Source organism: Rhineura floridana, chromosome 8 (assembly GCF_030035675.1).
Source record: "Rhineura floridana isolate rRhiFlo1 chromosome 8, rRhiFlo1.hap2, whole genome shotgun sequence".
NCBI lineage: Eukaryota > Metazoa > Chordata > Lepidosauria > Squamata > Rhineuridae > Rhineura > Rhineura floridana.
Window position 1 is genome coordinate 57434917 of NC_084487.1, and position 22174 is coordinate 57457090.

Below are 22174 nucleotides of genomic sequence, written 5' to 3' on the forward strand. Positions count from 1 at the left end.
TATCTACAATCCACATTGTGCCATGGGCTCGAGCCCACACTCGGCCCCTTCAATGGATTCTGTTGCCTTTTCAAAAAGACATTGCCAGCTCCAACCATCGCAAAGTTCGCTTGAGCCCCGCACTGCGCCTCTCCTTCCGCTGGTGGACCAAGGTTCAACACCTCTCCAAGGGCACGTCGTTCAGAGAACCCCGCAGAACCGTTGTAACCACAGATGCCAGCCTCATAGGTTGGGGAGCCCACTGCAACTCCCAGTACGTTCAGGGGGTTTCAGAGCACCTCAGAGGGATTTGGAATGTGACAGCAGACTGGCTCAGCAGACAACAGGTCTTTCCGGGAGAATGGAAACTTCATCCAGCCATTTTCCATCGTCTCCAGTGTCGGTTCGGCGCCCTCTCAGTCGACCTGTTTGCCTCCAGTCGCAATTGCCAGCTTCCCAGGTACTTTGCCCGATACCTGGACTCAACAGCAGAAGCAGTGGATGCTCTGACAACACCGTGGCCAGACGGTCTATTGTACGCCTTTCCTCCCATACCATTGTTAGCCAAAACCTTGAGGAAGGCGCGAACCGAAAGGGCACAGCTGGTTCTGATAGCACCATTTTGGCCACGTTGACCGTGGTTTTCAGATCTTCTGGCAATGTCAATGATGGATCCTTGGACACTTCCAGTCAGGCCAGACCTTCTATCCCAGGGTCCAGTACTGCACCAGGACCCTACTTGGTTCAATCTAACAGCGTGGCGTTTGAACGGGGACATTTGAGGTCAGCTGGACTGTCTGACGCTGTGATTGATATTATTTTGGCCTCGAGAAGACCATCTACCACCCGTATTTATCAACATACCTGGGTGGCTTTCTCCAAGTGGTGTCAGTCCCACCACCATGATCCATCCCAGGCCACTGTGCATCAGGTGCTCCAATTTCTCCATAGCGGCTTTATGATGCGACTTCGACCCAACACCCTACGTCGACATGCGTCCACTCTGTCATCCATTCTCTCAGTGTCCTCTCCTGGAGATCATATTTCCTCACATCCGTTCATCAAACGTTTTTTGAGGGGAGTCGCCCTACGCTCTCCGGCTGTTGTCCATCGGTTTCCCTCATGGAGTTTGCCGAAGGTTCTGCAGGCTTTGCAACGTCCTCCGTTTGAACCCATCAGGACTGTGCCTCTTTGTATACTGTCCTTCAAGGTCTTGTTCCTGATCGCAATCACATCTGCTAGACGAGTTTCGGAGTTGGGCGCATTGTCTTCCGCTCGCCATCTCTGCGTCTTCCATAAGGACTCTGTTGTTCTGAAAACTGATCCTTCCTTCCGTCCCAAGGTTGATTCAGTGTTCCATTGCAACCAGGACATTGTTTTGCCTTCCTTTTGCCCGAATCCTACCCATCCTCTCGAGAAGGCTTGGCATTCGTTGGATGTCCGGAGGGCTCTCAAGACCTACCTGTCTAGGACCCAGGATATACGGCGAACTGAGTCTCTGTTTGTATCCTTTCATCCAAGGTCTATGGGGCATAAAGTTTTCAATCCTACCTTATCCCGTTGGTTAAGGGCATGTATTACTTTAGCATATGAGTCTCTGAAGCTGTCAGTTCCAGCTAGTATAACGGCTCATTCTACCAGGTCAGCTGCCACTTCGGCTGCTTTTGCCACTAATGCTCCTGTTGCCGATATTTGTAGGGCTGCAGTCTGGTCTACCCCACACTCGTTTATAAGGCATTATAAAATTGATCGCTATGCCTCTGCTGACGCTTCTTTTGGCAGACGAGTGTTGCAACAGGTTCTTAATGACGATTAACACGTGGGTGGTCCCTCCCTGTTTGGGCTGCTGGGGTACATCCCGTTGTGATGGCCGGACTCATAGGGAAAATGGACCATTGGTCTCACCTGAAGGGTGATTTTCCTATGAGGACGGACATCACGACCCTCCCAGTTGGAGGATGACTATATATTTTCTAATGTGTTCTTTATTACTGTTACGCTATTATATTTAAATTTAAAAGTGAAGTCAAGACTTCTAGTTCTGTTATACCGCTATGTTGGAGTCATGTTACTATGCATGGTACTATTGTGTTATTTTCCTGCTGCCAGGCCTGTTGGCCTTGTTCTTGTATTTTTAGATATCTCCTTAGACTCGCTGCGAATGAACTGGAGAGTGGGAGGGGCCTGACGCCCCTAGTCTTGACTTCAAAGACATTCTTGCCTTCGCACGATAGGTGGAGCTAAAACCCGTTGTGATGTCCGTCCTCATAGGAAAATCACCCTTCAGGTGAGACCAATGGTCCAGTTTCAAATCCAATGCAGATACCAACTGAGATAACAATCTCCATTTAGAAGGCTTATTGAAAGATAAAAGTCTTCAAGAAGCACCTAAAAGACAATCGAGATGGTGCATGTCTGATTTATGTCTGATAGGAGGAACTTCCAAAGGGTACATGCCGCCACACTAAAGGCCTGATTCTGGGAATGAACTTCCTGATAAGATAGTACTTGCAGGATGCCCTCTCCTGCAGCACACAGCAATTGATTGGGTATACAAGCATCTTAGAGGGCTAAAAAGTAAAATATTTTCAATATGCATGTTTAAAATAAATATAACATTAAAAATGCCTTATGGTCTAATAACAGATAGGGAAGCTAACCGAGGAAAGCTAAACCAAAGCTAAAGCTAACCAAGAAAAATACAAAACAATTCATCACCATTAATTCTTCAAATGAATTCAGCAGCTTTTCCAGCTGTATTTATGCATGGCAGCTGTATAGAGTGATCTCTACAGTGAATATACCATTTATTTTAAAGTAGTCACTTCTAAATGGAAGTCATAGGAAGGATGCTACCCATCTATTTGTATTGTCCAGGATAGAAGAGGCTGGCAATTGGTAGTGATGCATTTAGCAATAAGTATTTAATAGCCCAATGGGAATTGCTAAGCCCATTCCTCATTAGTAGTATAATGAAGTTTTATTCCAAAATGTGGTGTGTTTGCAGTAAATTTACTTTGCTGTGTTCTGCTGTAAATGATCTATTCAATCTAGCAGTTATGATGTGCTTGCAGAATGCAGTCTAGGTGGTTCTTGCTCACATCTGTGGTGTTGTAATGCTCTACAAGTGAATTAGAAACCCCAATAGACTCTTGGAACATTTCATCACGGAGAATGGGAAGTCCATTCATTAATATGTTTCAGACTGAGTCAGCAGTCTATGTTTGTTGGCCTATTTTATGTTTCATAAGTTGTAATTGACTTGAAGACATATAATAACAACAACATAAGTAAGTGGTTCCTGTTCAGAAGTGATTTTTCTCTCTGTGTGGGGAAAAGGCATGACACTTGCAAAGATAGTCATGTGTGACAGTTGCACATTGGAACTGCTTTATACTCAGACTTGTGGTTCATCTAGTTAGTATTGCTTACACCTGACAAGCAGTAGTGGCTCTCTAGGATTTTGGACAGGAGCCTTTATCCAGCTCTACCTGGATATTTTTATGTATACACAAGCTGGGAAATTGCAATTGACTGTGATTTCCCAGGGTGTATACCTGCAGGGAAGGGCAGAGCTTAGTGGTAGAGCACATGCTTTGCATGCCAAAGTTCCCAGGTTGGGCTAGGAAACACTTTTTATCTGAAACAGTGGAAAGCTGCTGTCAGTCTGTGTAAGCAGTCTGTTTCTTATGTTTAGTATAATATACAAATGTGAAATTTCTATGCATGACTTTTATGTATATGTTTCACACTCTTACATGGATGTGCTTTCTGTATATAAATATTATGTATGAAATGTCCCTTCTGATTCAGAAAAGCGTACTAAATTACTCATTATGCAGACGAATGATGGCAGTTTAGGGCTATGGAAAAATTATTTGAAAGGCTTTAGTATAACCATATGGAAAGTTTAGTATAAACATTCTAGATCGGCTTTGGCCAGTGGCTGACATTAAAGGACTTGACCAAACTACAAATGGATTTCTGGTCCCCAAATGTTGGTATTATATCTATAGATTATGTAATTATCTAGATTCACAGGTTTTTCTTAAAAAAATCTAAAGCTTTGACCTCATCTGAGTATTTTAGAATAACTTTTTAAAGAATCACAATGTTAAAATCAAGATATTCATTGGAAGCATTGGTTAGGGAAGTGACTGAATGAAGGTCAATGTCTCATGACCTTTATTCTAAATTTCATTGCACCAGTTTTCTGTCTTAATTTTTATGAGCTTACAAAAAGAGGTAAGGTCTTTATCAAGGCATTGAAGAAAGCAATGCGCTTGTTATACTTCTCCTCGTGAATGAACTGATCTTATTCCTCTGATACCATGTTTTATGATTTTGGGGATACAAAGACATTATGTAAGAGAATGAAGTAGGGAGGCTCCGTTGATATAATGGATTTAAGTGCAAAGGGGGCAGTGTACTCTGGCTCACTTGAGACACGGCACGAAATTGTTTGTGCTTAGTTTAGAACTCTGAACATAGTTTTACTTTCCAAATGCACAGGTGAGCTGCAGTCTGAAACTGGCTGTCTGCTTTTGTCTTCAGTCTGTTTATCACTCGTGTTTAAAGGCAGACCTGCCTCCTGAAGCAGAGAGACAACTGCAACTATGTTTTGTCATTTCAGACATCATAATACACCATATGTACCAGAACCTATGATTTGCAAGCCCACTTCAAACCATGGTTTCTGGATTTTGGTTTACTGCCTGATTGCGAACTATGGTTTGATAATTCAGGAACCATGTTGAACTATGGGCTGGTTTGCACTCAACTCAAAACAAGAGGTAGCTAACCTGTAGTCCCTCCACTTGTTGTTGTTAGACTGCAACTCTATTATCCCTGGCCATTGGCTATTCTGCCTGTGGCTGATTGGAGTTAGAGTTCAACAATACTTGGACAGTTTAGTTACCCCTATTCTAAATCATAGTTTAGTGCTATGTGTATAAGCTAGAATAAGCCTAAATGAAGCATTGAGCTTGTGTGTTCCCTCTCCCACTCTGCCAGGATAAGAACTTATGCAGCGTTTAGTTTCTGCAGAGTCCTGGCTTAGCATTATCTGTGAACCAGACATCATGGTTTAAAGCAAGCTGTCATTTTCTACACAAGTCAACTTCAGACCAGGAGTTATGAAGCTGGCTTGTTTAACCAGTATAAGTCACAGTCTCTGCTTCTAATGTAAGGATAAGCCAAGGTTCTTTGAAAGTGAAGCTAAATGCTGGAGAAGGAGAGGTTGAGAGGGAGTGTGTGAGCCTGCTCGGGCTTATTCTGCCTTGTTCATATAGTTCAGCATTACATACAAATGTGGCCTTTAGGTATGTTACCTTGGCTGTGGTTTGACATGATGTCTGAGTCTCAGTCTGGAAACAGATTTTGCACAAATTTTATAACAGAACAGGGTTATTGCAGTCCAAAGACAGGTTTTGTTTATATTTTGGTGCAGTTATATACAAAGGCTGTGCTGACAGACCCTGTGGAGCAGTATCATGCATGTGTTAAGAAGTGTAGATGAGTCCAAAGATGAAACATGAGAGGCTGTATTTAAGGAGTGATGTGGGTTTAAAATGTAAGTTGAAAGTGTTCCAGAATTCAGAGTTAACAGGTATGACACAATTGTCATTGAATTAGTAATTGTTTGCTTATTCTATTCAAAATTAAATCTAGTTTTTGCTACTGCTATTATTGCAGGCTCAAACTGGTGCATCCATCTCAATTTATGGGTTTTGCTTTACCGATCTTTATGACTGATTTGAAAACTATTGTTGAAATGATGCTTTCTGGTTTCTTTTCAGAATATTATGCATTTAGGTGTAATGGTGGGGAAAAAAACCCACCCTGAACTTTTTGCTAATTAGAAGTATTATAAAAAATGAATGTAAGAAGGGAATACTATTAAATATTTGCTTTTTCTTCATGTTATAGGGATTTATTTGTCCTCTTTGTATGAAATCCCATGGATCAGCCGAGGAACTTTTTAAACATTATGAAGCAGTTCATGAATCTGGTATTGAGACAAGTCACGGAGGAGAAACTAACATGTCTCCAAAAAGGTGCTGACCAATATCGCGCAGTAGTAATTTATCATAATTGCATTTTAAGCATGCAGTAGTCTGTCACTAAATAATACAGTGAAGTATGTTAATCTGCAGTAGATAAATGGTTCAGTTGAATGAAAGGATGAAGGCTACTGATATTAGAAGCTTCAAAGGATTTTTTTCTCCCAACAATATGGAACAAAATTGAAGATGCCAAAATTGCATATTTTTTCTTGTAGAGCTACCTGTTTTGTGGAATTCCCTTGTGTCCCATTTTTGGAGTGCTGTTAACATCTTCTTTTGCTAGGCCTTTGAATTGTTCATCACTTTTTTATTTCTATAAAAAGCAAAACTTAAATTGTATGTTTGATATTATTTGTTTTCATTGTTTTAGTTTAATGTAAGAACTTGGAACTGACTATAGAAATGGAAGAAAATACATTCATGTTTAACACTGATTCCTGTTCATATCCATTTATTGCTATTTCTTTGCAGCTGGTAAAATGGCAAGAGCACGGCATAGTTGCTGGTTTCCAGGTGCCAAGCTTTGTTGCTACTTTCCGAGGGGGAGAGGGGTGAGGCATAGGGAGCTCAATAAGGTGTGGGTGCAGTGATCAGTGATCAGATTGGATCCATTGCTGTGCTTGCACTACACTGAGCTCCCCACACCTTGCCCTTTTCCTTCTTGGTGTAAGCAGCAGCTGAGCTTGGCATCTGGAAGCCAGGTGCACAATGCTGCCACGCTTTCACCACCTCACCAACTACTACTGGTGGTATTATTATTTGAATAAAGATTGTTCAGAACGTTGGAATGATTCTAATTAGAATTTCAAGGAACTTTTTCAATTCTAATAGTATGAAGTTTGCTAATATAATTTAATGACAACTGGATTTCTCTGTAATCAGCAATGATTCTATGATTCATCCTGCAAATTCATTTTCTTGGTGTGCCCTTACAAACAAAAGCATCCAATATGTGTTTTTGACTGTCTTAAAATGTTTACAATTTTGAAATTTGGATGTAGTTTTAAAATTGTTTAAATATGTGTTTTAATTGTAGATGGAAGTTTTAGTTTGTACACCGCCCAGAGAGCTTCGGCTATGGGGCGGTATAGAAATTTAATAAAATAAATAAATAAATAAATAAATAAATATTGCTAGCAGCTACAAATAAGTGCCTTTTATTTTTAAAAAAACTTAATATCCCAGCCTTCAAGTTTAATGAGATTTTAAAATAATAAGTAGTAAACTAAATACTATGAAAAAATGGTAGAGCAGCAATAACTAAATACCAATAAAGCAATTCTCCAACTAGCACTTTTAACTGAAACAAGATGACACGCTGACAAGACAGAAAAAATAAAAGGCCTGGGAAAATATTTGGGACCAAGCTAACTGGCCTGAGGAGAGCTTTATAAGTGGAGTGCCACTGCTAAATGGCTGTTTCCTTGGTTAGCACCTTTATGAATCTTGATGGCAAGAGAACTTGGAGAAGGTCCTCAGAACCAATCTTCACACAGTTGGACCAGGGTCATGTGGAGCAAGGAGTCTTTCTGATACCCACATTCAAGTTGTAAACATTCATACCAGTACTTTGAATTATGCTTGGAAATGAACCCAATGTTGATGTGATTTGTTTAATTTGACCATTCGTGGTCAACAGTCCAGTAGCTATATATAAGACTAGTTGAAGTTTTCTAGTAGCTTTTAAGCCTATTTTTGTTGTTGTAGTAGTCATAAGCAGTATATTTAGAAAACAATGGGATTAAGGGCTTATTCACGTCACCATATTGCTGATTTTGAACTGACTTTCATGGCTACCTCTTTTCATCCAAGTTCAACACAAGTTAAAATATTATTTGTCTTCTCTTTAACATGGGATGTGTCTTCAGAGATGATGTAACACTACTACGACAAGAAGTTCAAGACTTGCAAGCTTCACTTAAGGTTGGAAGTGTGCATTACTTGTGTATGCAGTTCTTTGTTTAAAATTAAAAAGTACATTAGAAGATTGTCAAAGCTGCAAGCACTAAAAAGCTTTTAACTTCCTTTGTTCAGGAGGAACGATGGTACTCTGAAGAGCTGAAGAAAGAATTAGAAAAAATTCAAGGGCAGAGGCAGCAAGTAATTGCTTTAAAAATACTTGAAGCAGGTTTACCACAAGCAGTTTGTTATCATCCTTGAAATGGAAGATTAATACCTTTTTTGTAAGGCACGTGGCCTGATTTAGTTAGTTTGATAACTCATTTACTAAGTAATTTAAGAATATTGCATGTGTACTGTATTCCCATGTGTATATCATGTAATGTTTTACTAAGAAATTTTCTTTAATCTGTATCAATGGTGGGAAACCTTTGGCACTCTAGATGTTGTTGGATTCCAACCCCTGTTATCCTATCCAGTATGGCCAATAATCATGGATGGTGGGAGTTAAAGCCCAACATTTGGAAGGTCACTGATTCCCCACCCCTGACCTATGCAGTGGTGTCAACAGTATGACTAGTTTTTATCCTGAGGCACAAAGCTTTCACATTCCTATTCTATTTTTTTGTTTGGCCTTGGGTACCTGCTGAACTATGGACTTTAATTTTCTCCTCTATAAGTCTGTCAGCTTCCTGCCATCTTATTTCCTTTCCTCGCCTTGGCTTCCTATTTCTGTTATAACCTTTTCCTTCTCTATTGTTTTTCCTCTGCTGATCTTCTCCTTTCTTCCCTTCTTTAATGCACTGCCAGCTAAGAAGGAATTTCTTAAAGTGTTTTTAAAATGCACTCTAAAAATAACAGGAGTCAATACTAGCTCAGATACGTATGTGCTAATCAAAATCCTGTTACAGAGAAAAAAATCTTCTATTTCACTCTTGTATTGACTGGGTGACATACAACTATGTCATGCTCTGTATTAGACCATTGGAACTAGCAGGCTTAGTTACTTAGGTTTATTGATTTCAGTCAGCCCATTCTGGGTATGATGTATTTGGATATTACCCACTGATTCTAGCCAAATGAATACGGAGTAATCCACCAAATACAACTGTTGCACAATCTTTATTAATTTCATTGGTATTCTGTAAAAATTATTGGAGGTAGCACAACAGCAGACTATTACGTACTGTGTTGTTAGTATAGTGTGGACTCCTAGATGCACTTGACATGTACCAGAACATTTGTCAGTCTTGGCAACTTATTCAAGTGAAGGATTATTCTTAAACATTACATCTTGGCATTCTTTTCTCTAGAGGTAACTGTCAAATTTGATCAATAAATGTTTTGAATGTAATCAATACTTAAATTGTTTGTAGTATGAAGTGTTTAAGTGTGTGTATTTGACTGGAAATACTTTTAAATACCTATGAAAACAGTTTTGTTATCCTCAATTTCTAGTCAAGCTTTTTCCCTTTTTTTCTTTTTAAGGAGTCTAAGTCTGATGGACTGGCAACTGCTGCATCTACAGGTGACAGACATTTTTAAAAAAAGTAGTTTCTGTGGTGGTATTTTTTTTGTATGTGTAATGTCTACTTCAAGAAAGGAATTAAACTGGCTGTAGAGGAAATATAAGGTGTTACTGCTGTATATTAGAATATCTGCTAATATCTCTAAGATTTGATTATGTTAAGCATGTTTTTTATTGGCATGGCAGGATTCTACTGAAGTAAATTATTTCTCAATATTTTTTTTCAATATAGGTATCTGTAAAACATTCTAGTTCTGAGGTATTCAATAAATATGCTTTCTCTTTAGAATTAGAATCATTAGAACAGAAGCTAGAAGAGAGTCAAGTAGAAAATTTTAATATTAAGCAGATGAAAGACTTATTTGAACAGAAAGCAGCACAATTGGCCACTGAAATTGTGGGTAAGTGTCCACCACAATTGTTATGTAATATGATGCTTGTTTCAGTTTAAATGGAACAAATGACCTTTTTGTGACTTTTTTCTTAACCAGATCTTAAAGCCAAATATGATCAAGAAACAAGCCTTCGACAAGCTGCAGAACAGAAAGTGGCCAATTTGACACAAGAGCTACAGAAAGAGAGAGGTGTATGTGAAGATTTAAAAACAGAGCTGGTAACGTATTATTATGTGATCATGTTTTACTTGTGGCTTGTCCAGATTGGAAGGGGATAGTTCCAGCTATTTGATCATTTTAACTACATTCTTTTAAAACAAGCCGTTATTGTTCATCTGTGACAGTGATTTATTTATGGCAGAAAACAAGATCCTGGAATAAAGAATCTGTTCTCTCACCCTAAACTTACAAAAGAGAAAGAGAGAGGGAGAGAAAATCAAGCTGGAGAATATGAACTTTGTACATTTTAAATATTTTTTTCTGTTTGCTAAATTTATCATGGCTTTTTTTTTTACAGTCTGTCGCCACATTTGGCATTTACATATGTCTTCCCCATTCATCAATTACACAGTGCATTTTCTACCCAGGAAACTATTCCTGAGTATAAAAAGTAACTAGATGCAAGTTAATAATCACAGCTGTTTAGGGTTTTAACCTTCATATGACTTAGAACTTCCCTGAGCAGCTCTAGTGGATGTACTTGCACAGTACAATAGCAAAATGAGTTTAGTGTAAAGACATCTAATGAAGTTAAAATCAAATATTTGAAATCTGTGAAATGAAAATTAGATCTGCTGTTCTAGAACTATTTAAATACATAAATATAGCTGATAGCATATAACATGATGCAGCAACCATGCAGGTCTAAGTCTGGTCAATGCAGTATCTAATACTGTTTGAGGGCTGTTATGGTTCCAGTCCCAGATGTCAAGATGGAAAATTTCTGGCAAACCATATTGAAACTATGTGTTCAGTCTAATTTCTATACAACTAATGGTCATTCTTTTGTTTTTGTAAAGCTTCAGAGGCCTGGGGTGGAAGATGTTGATGTTTTAAAAAAGGAATTAGTCCAAGTTCAAACACTGATGGATAAGATGACTTTGGAGCGTGAGAGAGAATCTGAGAAACTGAAAGATGAGTGCAGTCACTTGCGAGCAGAATGTTCAACCTCAGAGGTAATGTATCTAGCAAAAAATATGAATAAGAGCCATAATCTTTACATAAAAATAACAAATGCTAATCTATTTGTATTAGCAGGACTCTTCCTTGGTCTCTTTCTTTGTTGCAATAAACAACTTTGACATAATCCGTCATCATTATCGATTCATATAATCCTTGGAAAACTCTCTCCATTGGTAGTTCCAAGTCAATTCCAGTTCACATTATCATTTTATTCTCATTATTTATATGGTGATGCATCTAGGAGATCAAGAGTTAGGGTGGTGGAATATTTGCAAGAATATCACCAGTCTAACATGTTTTAAAACTGACTTATCTGCTTGTTCATCGTAAATGTTGGAAGGTTTTCCAAAGTGTGGCAAACACACGACCCCATGGTAATGCATTCACAAGACTGGTCACATTTCAGAATCCTTTGAAGAGGTCAACTTGTGGTAGTTTCATCACATTAAAGTGGCTGTATGAATCTACACATTGTGTCCTGTTAAGCAAGACTATAATGAAGAACGAATTATTAATTGACATGTTTTGCAACTCTGAAATATTTAATGTATGTATTTAAATGTTAAGTTCAGTAATCTAAGATATTTACCGTACAAAGTTTTTTTTGTAGTTGGCCACATAACTCTCAAATGTTAAGCTTTTGTTTAAAATGTTAACAATTTGCAGCTGTTTTTTTGAAATATGAGACATAGTTATAGACGGAGAAGGATTACTTGTACACTCCTTTATCTCAATAGGGTGTTTTAAAGGCATTTGAAAATACCTAAATTAATTATGCAACCTATTTCATTGCCCATTTTTAAACATTAAAATCTTACTTATTTTTGCTAAACATAGTAGATTTTTGTAAGTGATGTGTAGCTGCAGATCTTTGAAAACAAAAAGTAAATATATAATTTATTTTCAAATCACTGTTTTATTAATATTCAACAAATTTGGATCGCATCTTCAGGAATCATTAGACACATCAGTGCAATCCTATACATATCTACCAAGACTGAGTTGAATTCAAGGAGACTTACTTGCAGGCTAGCACGTATACCAGGTTGCACCCTGATTCTAAGTTGGCTAACTCAAAAATAACCCCCTTGATTCAGTTGTAGTCCCATTTGATTACAGTGCACACTTGGGAGAAAGTCCCATTGAATTTAGAAGGCCTTATTTCTGAGTAAATATGCATAAGGTTGTGGTGATAGGCTGTATGAAAATCTAGAGACAGGTTATCTATCTCATCATGTTTATTCATGTTCTTTTTTATTGTTGATCTGTGTTCCATCTTCTTTGATACTAGATATTAAAAATCTTTCATAACCTTTGATTATATAGAACAGGAGTAGGAGACCTATGGCTTGTCAGATATTGTTGGACTAGAACTCTCATTGTCCCTTACCATTGGCTACACTGCCTGGCGATGAGTCCAACAGCATCTGGTATATGACAGGTTCCTCAGCCCTCATATTGAGAAAATAATCCAAAGACTACTGCTCTTGATAGAAAATGGGTCTAAACTGATATGAAAACAAAACAAATACCGTATATTCCGGCGTATATAGAGTTTGGGATATACTCGCCGTATAAGACTACCCTTGCTTATGACATGCAGGTACTTAGCAGGAAAACTGTCACTTATAAACTTATAAATATTAATATTTGGATTGTCCAGTTGTTTTGTTTTTGTGCCTAGGAATTACCACCAAAAACTGGGGAAACATGTGAGAAATCTTTTTTTTAAAAGCAACATTAAATGCCTAGACTCTAGTTTCCAACACTATGGAGTATTTATTGATTGATTAAGAGAATTTATATCCTGCCCTTTTGCTGTTAAAAACAGAGCTCAGCACAGCTTACAAATATAGTAAAAACAATAAAAATACACAATCAGAGAAAAACAAGCCAAAATGTTAGGAAAAGGAGTCTTTCACACCACATGCTCAGTTCTAAATACTGTTGCAGCAAGTTTTACAAGTTCCTCCAGTATTCCACTGGTGCAGGCACTCAGACATTCAAAGTACTGTATGTTTCTTAGGTTTTATAAAAGCAGAGCTTTGCTTAACTCAAAATTTCTTCTCCCTTTGATAACCACATCTACACAGGTTCCACCTCCCTACTCAAAATGAAACTGAGCCTGGAAGTGTACAACAACCCCACACATACCTTGCTAATTCGATTATCAATGCCAGGATGTCTGTCTTATCGACTACTCTCCTGCTCCCCCCCCACACACACCGGGCATCATGAAAGACCCAGTCCTGGGCTCAGAAAGAAAATAAATATCTGGTCCTCTTCAAAGTATTGATAAGCCTCTTGTTTTAATTGAAATAATAATTATAAATTCTTGTTCTTATCACTAATGGGAGTTAAATATCTTGCATATGCTGCTGTTGCTTCTATGGCTGTAACGGAGTGAGGTTAAAGATAAGTGAAATGCAAATAGGAAAAAAAAATACAGAAGGCAGTAACACTTTCCTAAATGTAATACCATACCAACCACAACAAGATTCCTATAAGGCAAAAAACTAAGCATCTCACAACCAGTCAGGATTCCTAACCAAAAACCAAAAATATGATAAATGAAGAAATATTTATATAAGCATAACTATCAAATATATTTATTATTTACACAAACTGTAAAGATATTTATAGTGCAATCCTAAATTTATTTATTCAGAAGCAAGTCCCAGCGTATTCAATGGGGCTTACTCAAATAGGGACAGAAGTGCAACCTCAAGTGATAAGCAACTTCATTCACACAACCCAAAATTCCGAATCATGCTACTTTACACTGTTTTGCAACTGTTTATACTTGTTTTTATGGTTATTGGATTTTAAATGGCTTTATTTCTTGTTGTGAGCTGCCTTGGTTTCCAACCCTACCTCACAGGGGTGTTGGAAAGACTCCATACACACACGCACACACTGCAGATATATAAATACATACAGCCCATATAATAGTTTATTGTCAAACCAATTGGTCATTGCAGAAAAATCAGTATTAGTTTTTTAAAAATCAGTATTAGTTTCCTACAGAATAAAAACTGCAATACCTAAGTAAGCCCTGCCTACTTGCTTTAAAATAGGACTGGGGGGGGCAGAAAGAGAACACAAACACAATTCTTTTTTACATTCACTCCAAAGTCCCATTGATTTTCAGCACATTCATAATCATGTCTACTCAAAAGTAATTCCTACTGAATTCAATAGGATTTACTCTGGACATATGGGATTAGCACTGTTTTTACCCCCAAAAGCAACTATTGGGAAGGTTTTCAAAACACTGCCCAGGATCTGACTCCTACACACAACAGGGGGAAAAACTGAAATGTATATACCTTCCCAATTTATGAGATTTTCAGATAAACAGGAGGGGAAAACACCATTTTCTGGCCTCGCAATGAGGTTTTGCAGACACTGCCACCAAACAAACACTTCACTGATTGGCTGAAATCCTGAACGGGCGGGGTTAAAGCTACGAAGTGCTATACAGTAGTTTAAAAAAAGATTTAACCGGGGGGGGGTGCCTGACGTTTTTATATATATCTCGAGAACCGCACCACCTAGAAACTTAATTTTTTTTTAAAATGAAAGCTGAGAATCCGGGCCACCTAAGGGGCTATCCGGGCGCCGGGTGGCATGCTTAGAATCCGGGTAAAACCCGGCTATCCGGGCAATATGGCAACCCTAATAAGACGACACCCGGCGTATAAGACGACCCCCGACTTTGGAGAAGATTTTCCAGGGTTAAAAAGTCATCTTATACGCCGGAATATACGATACTCTTTATTAAAAGGGCGTGCTCATAAATCCTTGGACTAGGACCCTGAACTAAATGAGTACCAAATCTGGAAAGTGCTACCTACCAAAGGACACAAAGTTAAAGTAGATCAATAAAATTCATGAAATCTATGTTTAATGTTGTAATAGCATTTATCATTGCTTTCTTTCACCATTCATCCATCATCTATTATTTTTTTCTCTGCTTTCTAATGGAGGTCTTGAAAGTTAAGGTAATATTTTTTTAAAAATAAAATCTCATTTAATTTAATTCTAAGGTATTTTCAAGATCTTGTTAAACCAGGTAGGACCTTATTATTTATGTGTTTACAAATCAAAGACATTGTAATAAACATTTTTACAAATATTTTAGCAATTCAGCAAAATATCTGGTAAGTATGTGAACAAAGTTGCTACAAAGTCTGATTACAGAGGAAGAAAAACTAAAGGCTTTGATTATTATGTCAGAGCTGTGGAAGTATTGAGGGATTTGGCATGAGTTTTCCCCTGCATTACCTCAGCCGACCCCCGCTTAATTATCCTTTTTACTTAAATAAAATAAAAATTTCCCCTAAGTTTTAAAAAGTGACTTGGAAATTTAACATAGAAGCTGCTGAACAGGTTAGTAAATGAATGAAAAATTGCCAGTAATAGTTCACCAATGTATCAGATCCAGTAAGGTTCAAATCAGGCATGTACATGCCTAATTTAATATAACATAACTGATTCAGGAGTCCTATACTCTAATTGGTGGGGGAAAGGGGTACTGTTGCAGTGCCAGCAGAAAAGCTGCTGTGTCCTGTTGTGTCATGGCACAGCAAGAAAATACAAAAATGGCATTATAAAACACAGTAATCCTATAGGGTATGACAGCTTGGATTAACATGCCGAGGTTCCTCACCTCCAAGCAGTGTTGTTTTATATTAATTTAATGGGAATCCAGTTGGCTTGAAGAATGGGATAATAAAAGCTAGCAATTATTTTTAAAAATGCAGTAGGTAGAAAACACTCTGCCATCACTACTTGCTTGTGCAAGGGATTGCATCTTTTCAAATGTAGAGAAACTAGTTCCATCTATCATAAGCAATCTAAATATCTTCAATTTGTAAAAGTGAGTACTATATAATATCTTTTAAAAAAGGACCCTAACAAAGGGCCAGCTGTCCAAAAGTAACCCTGCTTATATGCTGTGGAAAGCTTGTGCTTTCATTGTGAGGTACATCTTGGTAGCTGTTTGCTATCGATAGTATAGGCGACTGTACGCACATGTAGGATAGGCTTCATACGTGTATGTGGCACATTTCAAGGATTTGAGTTTTGGCATTCTCTGTTTTTGTGCTGATAATACACTTTTTTTTTTTTGCCCAGGGACTGTCAATATTTTAGCATTTGTTTTTTAAAATAAAAACTTCTTATAGTAAAAGAATAAGAGGCTTAACATATTAAACATATTAACATATTAAAAATTACTCGGCAAAAACATCGTCTGAGCTTGTTAACATCATGCTGCCCTGAATAAATCCATTCTTGCTGGTATGCTAAACTAATGGTATGCTTAAACTAATCTAAACTTACTAGATTTCCATTGTGGAACATACATGTATTGAACTAAATATGTGAACTGATCTTCTGGTTGTTTTTTTTTAAAGACTACCATCAATCAGTTAAGAGCTGAACTTGCCAAAGGACCACAGGAGGTTGCTGTATATGTACGGGACCTTCAAAAACTTCAAACATCAGTTAATGAATTAACACAGAAAAATCAGGTAAGAATTACAGTGGTATTACTTTTATTTGAAAGTGTCAACTGACACCAAACATAGCATTTTACAAGTGCTTAGCTAAAGTTCAACATAGCGTTCTTTAAATCTCAAAGGTATGGAACTCAATTGATTAATGTAGCAAAAGTAAAATTGCTGCGTTAGCAGAAGTAAAGTGGTTCAGATATCATTTGACTATTTCAGTGGTTTTTGTGTTATTAAAACAGAGGCTATGATCCTGTCCCTTGGTATTTGAAGAGGCTTGCTTTTGATTTGGGGGAGAGAGAAAAGATAGAAATTATAAGTTCACACAGATGTCAGCCTTTACCTCTTCAAAGTTTGGGAGTATATGCGGCTACTATAATGCGTATGGACTGGCAGAGCTAGTGAAAAACAGTATGTTCATGTGAGGGGCTGTATGATTTGTGCTGTTGTGGCAGGCATTTCTTGGGTCATCACAGTTGCATAAAATGTGCATTTAAAATGTGGATATGGCCCATCTTACAACTGCTTCACATGAATGCTGCCCAACTGTGAGACTTCCATAGCAGTTATGTGGAAACCAGCATAAATGTACTATAGATATCATTCACTGATCACAGTATGCTATGCATCTTTTTTAGGCTGAGCATCTGTTTTAGGCTGAATTAGCTGACCTTAATTGTTGCATATATTAGCTGTGGAGGGGGAGATTGTGATAATCTCTTCATAAACTACCATGTCACCAATCCAGCCTACATTAGAATTTTAGTTGATAATAGCTGTTCACAGTATAATGGAATAAGCTACAATTTAATTTTAAATTAATCTAATATTGCAGAATCTGGCAGAAAAGTTAAAAAAAAAAGAATTGGATTACACTCAATTAGAAGAAAGGCAAAATGAAGAATTGCTCAGTAAAAAAAATCTGCAAGCAACCCTTAATCAAAAGGACTTGGACTGTCAACAACTTCAGGCAAGGCTGTCTTTATCTGAGAACTCATTACAGAGGTTACAGAAAGAATTAGGTGAAAGGGGAGAAGCAAATCAGAAACTTAAAGAGGAATTGTCGGAAGCTGAGACAAAATACCAGCACCTTAAGGCAGATTTCAAACAGCTGCAGCAACTAAAGGAGGAAAAAGAACAGCACAGCCTACAACTTCAAAATGAGCTCAGTCAGGTAAGATAAAATTTTTCACAAAGATGTATATTTTTTTCTTCAATTTATTTGTTTTCATTTGGAAATTACAAAACAAATACACAACTGAGAGGAAACCCACTTTAGAGGAAAGGTGGGGGTTATCTTAGTGCTGGTGGAAGTAAGTTATGAGGGATCCTTGTTTTGTGGCGTAAGAACACACCTCACCTCGCCCATAATGCCTCACCCTGTTAGGAGGCATTCCTTAGGATCCTTTGTCAGAGCAAGGCACTGTTTGATGGGAGGTCCTAGGGAACCGGTTCATACCCACAATGTGCCACTAATGAAGCAGCAAAAACAAGAGGAGGAGGAGGAAGGAGGTCAGTGTTAGGGACAGCATGCAGGCACCAGCAGTGATGGCTGTATCTCAGGTGGCAGGATGTCTTGTGCTGACCCTGTGAAAGAGGTAACACCTCTCACAAGTTCCTAAATATAGCAAGCATACAGATCTGTATAAACAGTCTGAACGGGTGAGGTATTCATTCAGTATTATTATGTAACTAAATTTGTTAATTAACCAAAATGTTTTTCAAGAGAATTTACAGAGAAATTTGTTAGAACAATAATAAAAAACAACAATCAAAATAAAGCCAAGAAAAAAGAGCAGAAGAAAATATTAACCCCCAAATAATCAAATATTAAAGGCACAACAATATAGGTTCTGGCTTTGGTGTACAAAACCCTATGCAGCTTGGGAGCAGGATATCTGATTGTTTTTACCCTTTATATACCCAGTAGATCACTGTACTCTGCAGGTGAGGGCCTCCTGCAGATACCATCTTATTAGGAGGTCCGTTAAAGTGGACCTTCAGTGTTGCAGCACCAACACTTTGTAATTCCCTCAAATATTAGACAGGCACCATCTCGGTTAACTTTTTTGGTGCCTACTGAAAACCTTCCTCTTTCAACAAGGCTTTTAAGTAGAGGCCTTGTCTCAGTCTGTATCTGGAATCGTTTTTTAAGATGTGTTTAAAGCTGTTTTAGGTTTAAAAATATGTTTTTAGGATATTTTGTTTTAATATATATTAAAGTCTTTTGTTTTTAATATGTTTTAAAGTCTTTTGTGTGTTAGATGTTTTAGAGTGGTTTAAGTATTTTTGTTTGGCGCCCTGGCTTCTTCTAGGAGGAAGGGCGGAATATAAATTTAATAAGTAAATGTTGTTGTTATGTACCTCCAAGTCGACTACGACTTATGGTTACCCCATGAATCAGCAACCTCCAAGAGCATCTGTCATGAAGCACCCTGTTCAGATCTTGTAAGTTCAGGTCTATGGCTTCCTTTATGGAATCAATCCATCTCTTTTTTTTTTGGCCTTCCTCTTTTTCTACTCCCTTCTGTTTTTCCCAGCATTATTGTCTTTTCTAGTGAATCATGTCTTCTCATTATGAGTCCAAAGTATCATAACCTCAGTTTCATCACTTTAGCTTCTAGAGACAGTTCTGGTTTAATTTGTTCTAACACCCAATTATTTGCCTTTTTCGCAGTCCATGGTATGCACAAAGCTCTCCTCCAACACCACATTTCAAATGAGCTGATTTTCTCTTACCTGCTTTTTTCACTGTCCAACTTTCACATCCATACATAGAGATCAGGAATACCATGGTCTGGATGATCCTGGCTTTAGTATTCAGTGATACATCTTTGCATTTGAAGACCTTTTCTAGTTCTTTCATAGCTGCCCTTCCCAGTCCCAGCCTTCTTCTAATTTCTTGACTATTGTCTCCATTTTGGTTAATGACTGTGCCAAGGTATTGATAATCCTTGACAAGTTCAATGTCCTCGTTGTCAACTTGAAAGTTACATAAATCTTCTGTTGTCATTACTTTAGTCTTCTTGATGTTCAGCTGTAGTCCCCCTTTTGTGCTTTCCTCAGCAGCATTCGTTTCAAATAATTACTGGTTTCTGCTAGTAGTATGGTATCGTCTGCATATCTTAGATTATTGATATTTCTCCCTCCAATTTTCACACCTCCTTCATCTTGGTCCAATCCCGCTTTCCGTATGATATGTTCCGCGTATAGATTAAATAAATAGGGTGATAAAATACACCCCTGTCTCACACCCTTTCCAATGGGGAACCAATCAGTTTCTCCATATTCTGTCCTTACAGTAGCCTCTTGTCCAGAGTATAGGTTGCTCATCAGGACAATCAGGTGCTGTGGCACCCCCATTTCTTTTAAAGCATTCCATAGTTTTTCATGATCTACATAGTCAAAGGCTTTGCTGTAATCTATAAAGCACAGGGTGATTTTCTTCTGAAATTCCTTGCTCCGTTCCATTATCCAACGTATGTTTGCGATATGATCTCTGGTGCCTCTTCGCTTTCTAAATCCCGCTTGGACGTCTGGCATTTCTCACTCCATATATGTTAAGAGCCTTTGTTGTAGAATCTTGAGCATTACTTTACTTGCATGGGATATTTAGATAATTACTGCATTCCCTGGGATCCCCTTTCTTTGGAATTGGGATGTATATTGAACGCTTCCAGTCTGTGGGCCATTGCTTAGTTTTCCGTATTTCTTGACAGATTGTTGTCAAAATTTGGACAGATTCAATCTCTGTAGCTTGTAGCAACTCTATTGATATGCCATCTATTCCTGGTGATTTGTTTCTTCCAAGTATTTTAAGAGCAGCTTTCACTTCGCATTCTAACATTTCTGGTTCTTCACATACGGTTCCTCCATGAATGAATCTGTCATCCTGGCATCTCTTTTCTAGAGTTCTTTAGTGTATTGCTTCCATCTTCCTTTTATTTCATCTTGGTCAGTCAGTGTGTTCCCCTGTTGATTATTCAACATACCTACTCTTGGTTTAAATTTCCCTTTCATTTCTTTAATCTTTTGGAATAGGGCTCTTGTTCTACCCTTTTTGTTGTCCTCTTCTATTTCTATACAGTAACTATTGTAATAGTTCTCTTTGTCCCTACATACTAGTCACTGTATTGTTGCATTTTGGGTTCTGACTGTTTCTATCTCCTTTTGCTTTTGCTTTCCTTCTCTCTTTAACCATTTTAAGAGTTTCTTCAGTCATCCATTGGGGTCTTTCTCTCTTTTTAACTAGAGGTATCGTCTTTTTGCATTCTTCCCTGATAATGTCTCTGACTTCATTCCATAGTTCTTCTGGTTCTCTGCCAACTAAATTTAAAGCCTCAAACCTGATCCTTATTTGATATTTATATGCTTCTGGGATGTTATTTAAATTGTATTTTGGCATTATGATTACTTTGTTCTTCTTCTTTAGCTTTACTTTGATTTTCAATACGACCAGTTCATGATCTGTACCGCAGTCTACTCCTGGTCTTGTTTTTGCAGAAAGTATGGAACTTCTCCATCTTCTGCTACCAATTATATAATCAATTTGATTCCTATATTGACCATTTGGTGATGTCCATGTGTACAAGTTGTCTTTTCGGTTGCTCAAAAAATGTGTTCGCAAGCAACAAATTATTGGCTTCACAGAATTCATTAAGTCTTTTTCCTGCTTCATTTCTGTCTCCTCGGCCCCATTTCCCCACAATTTCAAATTCTTCTCTGTTCCCTACTTTTGCATTCCAATTCCCCATGATTATCATCACATCTTGCTTTGGTGTGTGATCAATTTCTTCCTGTACTTCTGTGTAAAATCTCTCCAATTCCTCTTCTTCTGCGTTTGCCGTTGGAGCATAGACTTGAATGATGGTTATGTTGACAGGTTTCCCGTTTAATCTCATTGATATCACTCGCTCAGACCTTGTGTTGTAGCTCCTAATTGCTTTTGCTGCATCACTTCTCACTATTAAAGCAACCCCATTTCTTCTTAATTTCTCACTTCCTGCATAAAATATTTTGTAGTTGCCTGACTAAAATGTCCCATTCCTGTCCATTTTAGTTCGCTCACACAAAATATTGTAATGTTGATACGCTCCATGTCTTGCTTGAAAATTTCTTTCCCTGGTTCATGCTTCTTACATTCCATGTTCCTATTGTGTGTGTTGTACAACTCCGGACTCTCCTTTTGCATCTGTGCGCATCAGACTCTGGGCTTCCTTTCGGCTTTGACCCAGCTGCATCATTAGTCACAGCGCTACTCATACTAGTCCTTTGTTCTTCCCCAGTAGCTAGGTGAGTGTCTTCTGACCTGAGTTTCTCATCTTCCAGCACTATCTCGTATTGCATTTTGGATACTCTGTTCATAGGGTTTTTGTGGTAAGAGATATTCAGAGGTGGTTTACCGTTGCCTTCCTTTGAGTTTGGATGCATCTTAGTCTGGTGTTTCAGCTTTGACCATTCCACCTTGGGTGCCCCTGCTAGGAGTCTAGCCTCTTCGTCTGGTCTTCTGACGGCATTGCTCTGATCTCTGTGCTGGCCATTCTGCCACAAGTTAAGAGGGCCCTTACTATTCCTCCATCTATCTCCAAAAGTGACCCGAAAGCTTCTGGT

General features: G+C 38.1%; 1 protein-coding gene across 2 annotated transcripts in view; it reads left to right on the forward strand.

Annotated features, from left to right (window-relative positions):
• The window catches only part of EEA1 (early endosome antigen 1), a 117620-nt gene that overhangs the window by 27305 nt on the left and 68141 nt on the right, over positions 1-22174 (forward strand). For both annotated transcript variants that reach the window (XM_061639579.1, XM_061639580.1), the window contains 9 exons: positions 5908-6035; positions 7913-7967; positions 8079-8144; positions 9432-9471; positions 9759-9872; positions 9963-10084; positions 10886-11041; positions 16469-16585; positions 17400-17738. In XM_061639579.1, the coding sequence (XP_061495563.1) occupies positions 5908-6035; positions 7913-7967; positions 8079-8144; positions 9432-9471; positions 9759-9872; positions 9963-10084; positions 10886-11041; positions 16469-16585; positions 17400-17738 (1137 nt within the window). The remainder of the gene's footprint in view (positions 1-5907; positions 6036-7912; positions 7968-8078; positions 8145-9431; positions 9472-9758; positions 9873-9962; positions 10085-10885; positions 11042-16468; positions 16586-17399; positions 17739-22174) is intronic.